Source organism: Triticum aestivum, chromosome 7D (genome assembly GCF_018294505.1).
Source record: "Triticum aestivum cultivar Chinese Spring chromosome 7D, IWGSC CS RefSeq v2.1, whole genome shotgun sequence".
In the NCBI taxonomy this organism is placed as follows: domain Eukaryota; kingdom Viridiplantae; phylum Streptophyta; class Magnoliopsida; order Poales; family Poaceae; genus Triticum; species Triticum aestivum.
Window position 1 is genome coordinate 584,471,336 of NC_057814.1, and position 8,432 is coordinate 584,479,767.

General features: G+C 46.0%; 1 protein-coding gene across 1 annotated transcript; it reads right to left on the reverse strand.

Annotated features, from left to right (window-relative positions):
• Nucleotides 1-112: 112 nt before the first annotated feature.
• On the reverse strand, nt 113-4,506 carry LOC123164829 (ALA-interacting subunit 3; the record flags this gene model as incomplete). The annotated part of the gene is given in 8 exon segments (XM_044582423.1): nt 113-592; nt 1,741-2,030; nt 2,223-2,523; nt 2,738-2,808; nt 2,942-3,058; nt 3,147-3,221; nt 3,312-3,370; nt 4,125-4,506. Coding segments are annotated over 8 exon segments (1,062 nt in total). The 3' UTR covers nt 113-537.
• Between the last annotated feature and the right edge of the window lie 3,926 nt (nt 4,507-8,432).

The following is an 8,432-nucleotide window of genomic DNA, read 5'->3' on the forward strand; positions in this document are numbered from 1 at the left end:
CAATTCTTATATGCAGAGTAAAAAGAACCAGAGGGAGTACTTCATGGTTACCCCGAAAGAAGTTACAGCAAATCTGCTGCTGCACTTGTTAGCAGACTTTGACAGGTTATCGGAAAAATGTAACTTTGGTATCCCAAGGCATTCATGCATTGTCTGGAATCTCATAGGGTCAATAAACTATTACAGTACATTACAGAATGGTTAATAAATCCATACCACGAAATGAGAAACTTGATACTCCCTCCGATCCAGAGTAAGTGTCGCAGTTTCGAACTGGGACTAGTTCAAAACTGCAACACTTATTATGGATCAGAGGTAGTAATACAATCCGTAGTACCCAACAACAAAGATCGGCTGTTGTATGCATGCCCCTACCACAACAAACAAAAGAACATAGATAGATCCGTTTGTTAAAATGTACACACACAAGTGGTCTAGAGCTACTGGCAATCTCAGGTATCATGTAGGGCATGATGATACATTTCACGTAGTCGAGGCGGGCATCAATTGTACGCCATATCGAGTTCGGAAACACCCTTAGCGGCCTGCGGGGTGCCTGTTCCAGGACAGGTAGTTGTGATCTCCCAGTTTCCTGCAAAAAGGCCATAATTTAGACCAGTAAGAAGGCAGGTCAACAGAAGCAATACTGGTTAGTTACATTGCAACAATTTACACAGAATGTGGTGGTTTTGTGTCAAGTCCTGCAGTGCTTGTGATAGCTTCATCATGTCATGACAAAGTATGAGCTCGTATGGATGCAGCACTCATGGTAAACTACCAGGGTAAACCAACTATTTCTATACCTATACGTACGTACTATATAGTGTACCAGTTTTGAATTGGACCTATAGATCAATCCTAATAACCATTGGTCTGCTAAATCTAACGGATGCGAGCAGTTTGATTCGTGGTGAGCAGTAAAACGTGAATGTCTCCATTCTATTCTAGAACCACTCAATTTCTGCATTTGTATAATGACATTTGTGATTTTTTAACCAAAACCACTCTGTAATTTAAGACGTGCAATGCACGTGTATGCATACTAGTAGTAGCATAAAAGGCCAAAGTAAATGGGAACAGCTGGTTGTCCTTTGCCTGGTCGGCTGGCCCTACTAACATTGGCAATAATATATATGCTTCTACCCAAAATCTCTTTCAACAAAAAGAACAAATCATGAACTATGCTCATACAAGGATACAACCCAATGCCATCCTAATCTTACCAAGACTGGGAGAGTCAAGAACTCAAGATGAAATAGAGTACATCATCCATAGTCAGGAGGATGTCAGTATACATGGACGGATCACTCTGCCCCAACTAACCTTAAGCAACTGCCATACTATCTATGCCATCGCAACCAAAGTAGTTCCCACGGGCCACAGCCCACAAGTGTGGCTAATTTAGGCAAAAAGGAGGCTAAGAAAGTGTGGCAAGTCACAAGTGCAAAAAGGAACCAAACGCTTCACAAAAAAAAAAGAGGTGGAACTAACAATTCTACCAGGGGTTGCTATGTTACATATCGAACCAAACACTCCCAAAATCCAAAAGATTAGCTGCAGGCATAGCATTACTGCTACAAATGTAGCATTAGGTGGACAAGCTCTCCACAGCAAACTTAAGGACTAAATCAAGAAAGCTAAATGCATGTCTCACGCATGGCTTACAAACACAAAAGGTACACATCAGCAGTAGCACATTTTCATTTAACTGTAATGGACCTGAGTTCAAAAGCTACTAACCTTGGCTTTATCAAGTATAGCAAGGTGAATGCAAATGCCAAGAAAATACAGAGTCCACCAACTATGAGGTATGCAAATCCAAGAAAATCATTCTTTCCTCCAAGCCAGGTTGCAGTGGAAAGGACCAACTTCTTCTTGCCACCGAAGCTATATGTATTGTAGTTGTTACTCAGCCTCACTGTTATGGTATCATTCGCCTTGAGATCAACGTATATCCTCCCATATAACTTTCTGAATGTAGGAAGCGCTGCAGTCCGCATCCAAACAATAAGATCCTCCTGTTCGCTCAGCTGCCACATAGAAAGAGAACTGACATGAATAACTTTTACAGGTATTCCATACCCAGAGAAACTTCTTTTATCCAAGTCAAAGAACTCAAACGAACCATTGTTGTAAATTAAAATGTTGAGGGTATATATAGTAAGTGAACAATTGTAGCCTACATATATATGGAACACAGTACAGATTAAGAATTTGCATACCGGGATACTCGAGTTAAGCTTCTTTCCACCTATGAGCGCACCATTCTGGAAGTTGCTTGGGTAGACATTTTTGGCAAATTTGTGCTCCCTATCACTTTTCCAGGAGATGTCCTTCTTGTTTACTGTCAAGTTTTCTTTACCACGAGTGAAGCTATAGGTGTCATTAAACAAACTCCAAGCAATCAGACCACACGGAACAATTGGTTTTCCATCAGCCGTGAACCTCTCAGGGTCACATGAGGTTGTCGTATTTGACTTCTTATAATCTCTTAGCTGCGCATCATTTCGGCTCTTCACATACCTGAAATTGGAAATTTTGTAGTACATGTTAAGCCCCCAACACATGCTATTCTTAGCAATATGGTAACCAAATTATCAGTTAATCTGCTATGTAGTATGCCTTTTTTTATTTTGATTGTACAAAATCGATTTGCAGTTTGCAGAGAAACATGAAAATGGATAGCTGTGAAGTTGCTCCAGAAGTTATGGACTGAAAACATCAAATAAGACTATACCTTCTATGATTCTGATAAAAGTTATCGAGCTGGTAGTACACATAAATTGGCTGTTTCATCTCCTTTGTAACCTGCACGGTAGCAACAAGATCTCATTTTAGCTAAGAGACTGATAGAAGGTGCTTGCTTATAGCTGTACACGCAACACAATTCTATTCACTTGAAATATTTATACTGTAACATAATCGTTCAGTTATGTATTACCGTGAGAATCCTTGTGCACTCTTTGGATATAGTATCATTCTTGATGTACGCAAGCTTGTTATCAGTCATGTTAGGTGGGACACATGCATGATCATACCGATCAATGATCTCAACAACCTGCAGTCAGTCAGCATAAGTGAAGTCAGAAACTGCCAGTGTGTGTATATATGTTAACACAAGGTGTAAAAGATACTCAGCGCCATACATCTTGTGCAGCTAGTAGCGAAACGACGCCAACTGGGACAAAGACGACGCCGACAAGGAAAAACACCGAGACAACCTGCATAACACAAGACGAAACATCTGTGAGCTGCACCAGCACGGGCACCGTTGTATTCTACACCGTAATCTCAGGAGGCAGTATGCTTACCCATTTTGGAGTAAGGATCGGCTTGCAGGCCGGCAGCTCCTGCTGCGTGAACTTGGAATCTGCGCATAATAATCCAGGAATAAGAATTGGCTTGCATGCCAGAAACACAGGAAGCACCACAAGGTTAGGAGTTACGCTAAGTAACCACTTCATCCACACATCTATACCAAACGTTGACTGATATCTGTTGCTCATACACAAGCAAACAATGCAATCAGGTAACTAGACACTAGATTCTCTCTTCTCCCTCGATTAAACAGCTATAATCACTAGGTTAAGCTCGGCTGCTTAGCATGGACTAAGCTTATAGTGTAATCTAGTTGCTATCCGAGCTGCATAACTTGTAATCTGAGCATAGGAATTCAGGAGTTAGGATTGCCCTGCATGCCAGAAACATAGGCCACACCACTAGAACAGGAGCTTCCATGAGCAACCATTCCATCCACACTTCGATCCCAAAGGTTTGGTGATATCCATAGCTCATACACAAGCAAGCACTACCATCCATCATGTAACTAGACAATAGACCGAATGCCCTTTTTTCTGGATAAAACGAACTACAGTCACTAGGCTAAGTTCCGGTTCTTAGCAAGGAGAGTACAGAGCTAAGCTACTATCCCACCGTGGTGCCAACAGTAAGAGAGAACACGACCACCCAGCAAGCATCCCGAGCCCCCCGCGCTAACTAACCAGACCAAATCGGCGCTGCCAAGAGCACCAGTAGTAGCGCACCACATCCATTCCGGTTCCCGGGCAGCAAGGAGAACCATATCAAGCAGGGGAAGAAAGGGGCGGCGGCCAGATCTCACTCACACTTGGGCATCCTGGTGTTGTTCCTCCTGGCGGCGTCCCCGTCGGCCCCGGATCCGCCGTTGCTCGTGCCGGCCGCGCTGCCGTCCATCATCATCCCCCACGCCGCCGCCACGCCGCCTCCCCCACGCCGCTCCGGACCCCGATAAACCCCGCGAGCAGCCCGCCCCGCCCCGGCGGCCTCCGCTGTCGATTCGGGGAGGGAGGGAGCTCGCGCCGATCTCGGGGCGGGGCTCGCCGCTGGCCCTCGGGGAGGAAGGGAGGGAGGGAGCTTGCTTGGGTGGGAAGGAAGGGAAAGCGCGGAGTGATTCTGACCCCGATGGGAAGGGGATGGAGGTGGAGGAGGAGGGACGGCACGGCTGCGGTGGGTGCGGGGTGGGCCGGTGGGGGTGTGTCCGTGTCGAGACGGCGGAGACGAGACGACCCCGGGTGGGGTGGGAGGGGTGGGGGTCCCGCTGGTCAATGAGAGCTTGACTTTTCCGTCTCGGCTTTCACTGCCTGGTTTCTTCTAGAAAGGTTATTATTTTTGTTTCTGGTTTGTTTTGTTTGGGGGATTTCTGATGAGCTGTTTTCATTACTGATCGAGATGGCTTCTACGATGAACTGATGAAATAGGCAGAATGTTTTAATGCAATTTTGCATTCCGCGTGTGTCTGAATCTGTATTGTGTTAAACTCGCAAGATTGCATGACTCGACAAAAACCCCCAAGGCAGACACATTATCCGATCTAAAATTTGCCCGGCGGAGAAACGGGGGAGATTTGGTCTGCCCGTGGAGTTGTTTCTTCTTTTACCCAGAAGTTAGTTGCCTGAACATGAAAATATTTTGGCATGTCTGCTCTTAGGTTAGTGTGAGAATTCGACTCTACTCGTGTTATAGTCGAGGATATACTTATACTACCCAAAGGAGGGATGAATTAATGGAGTGCATTTTTATGGCAATTCTAGGCAAGACCTTTAATCACATGGTTTGTTCCTAGCAACCCTGCACTCTTTTATCTTGGCGTAGATCGGTGTGATGGGACGGATGATGCGAAAAAGTTTTTTTCGTTTGACCTAAATCGATAGGTGCCAAACCATCTAGGATGAGTCAAACAAGCGGGAGGGGCCTTCTGGCAATATCCGGCATACTAATGGTTGGCCATATTAGTACCTACATAGCAATTATATGTGATGTCAAATCATTTTTGAGGTTTGGCTGTGGTAGCAACCGAAATGGTTGTTTCAACCAAGATGGCTTTTTCTAAAACTTGAGATGATTTATTCTCACAAAGAGGTACATACACCGTGTCACTCTCGTGGGGTGGCTCGGGCGACAACCCTCGTCGTCTCTGTTGGTGTCATGAATTGGGGGGTGTTTGCCACATCGGTCCATTTTTTATGGGCTGGGCCAAGAACCCATCGAAAACTGATGAATGGGCCATGCTGGCCCTGGCCCTCGGCGTAATCAAGATGAAGATCTCTTGGAGGCTTGGCGTACACTTCAAGCATATTTGAAGGATTAGCGTGTTTATCCCTAAATTATAACTGACCGTGTGTAAACCCTAGGTACCCCCGGCGTCTATATAAGTCGTGGGGTTTAGTCTGTAGAGACAAGCGTACACCTTCGCAAGGTTTAGAGCTTAGAACATCCTCATACAATCTCGAGATAGATCAATCTGTACTTTGTACCCCATCATAATCAATATATAAGAAGTAGGATGTAGGGTTTTACCTCATCAAGAGGGCCCGAACCTGGGTAAAATATCGTGCGGCAGAGGCAAGATAGGGCGCGCGGGCGAGCTCCAGCCTTGGTGGCCGAAGTGTGGGGCGTAGACAAACGGCACAGATTGAGCGGGGGAAGGGGTAACGGGGAGAGGAGCTCACCGTGGAGCTCATGGCGGGCTCGGTGAAGGCCGGGAAGGCTTGTCGGCGACGCTATCGACGGCGGTCGCCGGCGGATGAAGACGAGGAAGACCGACGAGGGCGACGCGATGCGGCGGCTTGGCAAACTGCCCTTCGGTGGGGATGATCAGCGCGACGATGCGGATCTTCTGGCCATCTTCCTATGGCGTGGGGAGACTTCTGGCCACGGGATCGACAAGGACATGGCCACGGCGCCTGAGCACGGGCAGGAGCACAATCGGCGATGGCGAGCGAGGGAGTGTGGAAAGCAGGGGCTAGGGGTGCAGGGGGGTCGAGGGGGACTTATAGACGTCGGGGAGGTGGCGGATGGCTGGCACGTGGCCATCCATGGCCACGGTCGTGTGTGCGGCGTCCACCTCGCCTCTGGTGAACAGAGGTAGGGGACAACCCGTTGGGTGGGCTGGGTCGTGTACTGTAGTAGCCGGCCGAAGCGCACAGTGTAGTTCTTCCCTTTTATTCTTTTCCTTATCTCCTAATTAATATAGCTCCTGTTTTATAATTATTTGAGGTGAAAAATAGATTTTGTTTATCATGATATTTGACATATATATACTATTTAATGTAACAATGACATACACAAGTTTTTGTAATATTTGGAAATGCATAAATATTTGTTTATTCCAAATCTGCCAATTTAAATACTATTGGTCCACACTAATTGTTGCTGGAGTGAAGTTGCAATTCCCAGTGAGTTTGGTTCCACTTGGACAATTGCTTAGGGATTTAATCAGATGATACGAAAATTTTTAAATGACAATTTGGAAGGTATTTCTGTTTTCTTGTTTCTAAATTTCAATTTGATAGTTGAATTAATTCTTGATTTAAATTTAATTCTGTTAATCATGATGACATGGCATCATTAGGGTGAGTTCACTGTAGCTTAATTATAGGAGCCTACACTGTACTAGTGGTTAGTACTGTTCCCAGGTGAATGCAGTTCTTTCTACATGATTATAGCATCACTGCTAATTACTGACGTTTTCTACTACACGTAGACATCATATTTTGAATTTCTTATAACTGTAGAATTCAACCTTCGTACCAAAATCTCCAGCATCAGTCTTTCGACTACAAATATAGTCAAATCATACATAGCCCTCGACTCCCAACATTCTTTAAATGACTCATTTGGGAGATTAGCTATAAGTCAACAAGTTCATAGGACTATTTAGTAATTCAATATCCTTGTGTTGCCACTGCATCTTTTATCTTACTTTTTAATCATCAACTTAAATAGTTAAAGCACATTTCTACAACGCCTTTCAAAAGGTATGATGCGGAGTATCCTACGGACATCACCATGTCAAGAGTCCGTTTGGCAAGTGACACGTGCGACATCTACTTCACACACATAAAGGTGAATCATCTCCTTTACACGTGTTCACTTGACCCCTTCGAGGATGGTATACTACTTGACACTTCTCCCGTGTGCATGCATAGGTATTGTCGGAGCTTCACGGATGTCGAGGAGGAGTGCAAGCGCCAAGGAACGCCTACACCGTCCGTGAGGGAAGCGTGGAAGAGAAGACGGAAGAAAGGAGAAGAAGAAGACGGAGCGGCTGCTGGAGCCAGGCCGGACATCCGGACCGCCGTCCGGATCATCTGGGCTCAGCCGGATCATCCGGACCCTTCCCCGGATCGTCCGGCTAACTGCGCCGAAGACACCCGAAGGATTCCACCGAAGCCGGATCATCCGGGACTCCGCCCGGATCATCCGGACCCCCGACGCCCGTATCATCCGGGACCCCGTCCGGATCATCCGGCCTTGCCTGCGTGCATGACTTGGGCCGAGGTCCGTGTACCCATTCGCCCCCTCACTTACCCGTTCGCCCCTTGGGCTATAAATAGACCTCCTCCACCTCCTTTCTAGGGTTAGCAAAGTAGTAGCTCATTTGAGATAGAGCTTTGCTCATCCATTCCGGATCTACTCCACCGAGAGAGAGACCGCGTGCCTCTACGGAGAAGATCCACCTTGGATTCAAGACCTCCTCACAGAGAAGACCTCAAGACCTCCTCATGGAGATGAACTTTACCTTCTATCTTTCCCTTTGTTGTTCATGTACCTTGTGGATCTTGTGTGTTTGATTGTCTAGTGGATGTGTGATTGGACTTGTTCTTGAGTGTTCCTCTCGTTTTCCCTCGTGTTCTTCGTGTTCTTCGCGGGATCCCCTCCATTTCATGAAAGATCGGGCATCTAGGGTTCTACCCCACATCATCTTGGATCAGAGCAAGGTTGATCACGAATTTGGAGCCCCTACCCCTCTTTTTCTAGCCTTCTTTTGCTTGATTTCGTCCTAAAATCCGAAAATGCCCACCAAAAATAGCCCCAATTTTTTTTATGATTTGTTGGTTTGATGATGTTTTGTTGATTTTGATCCGTGGATTTGCTTGGTTTCGAGTGGATCT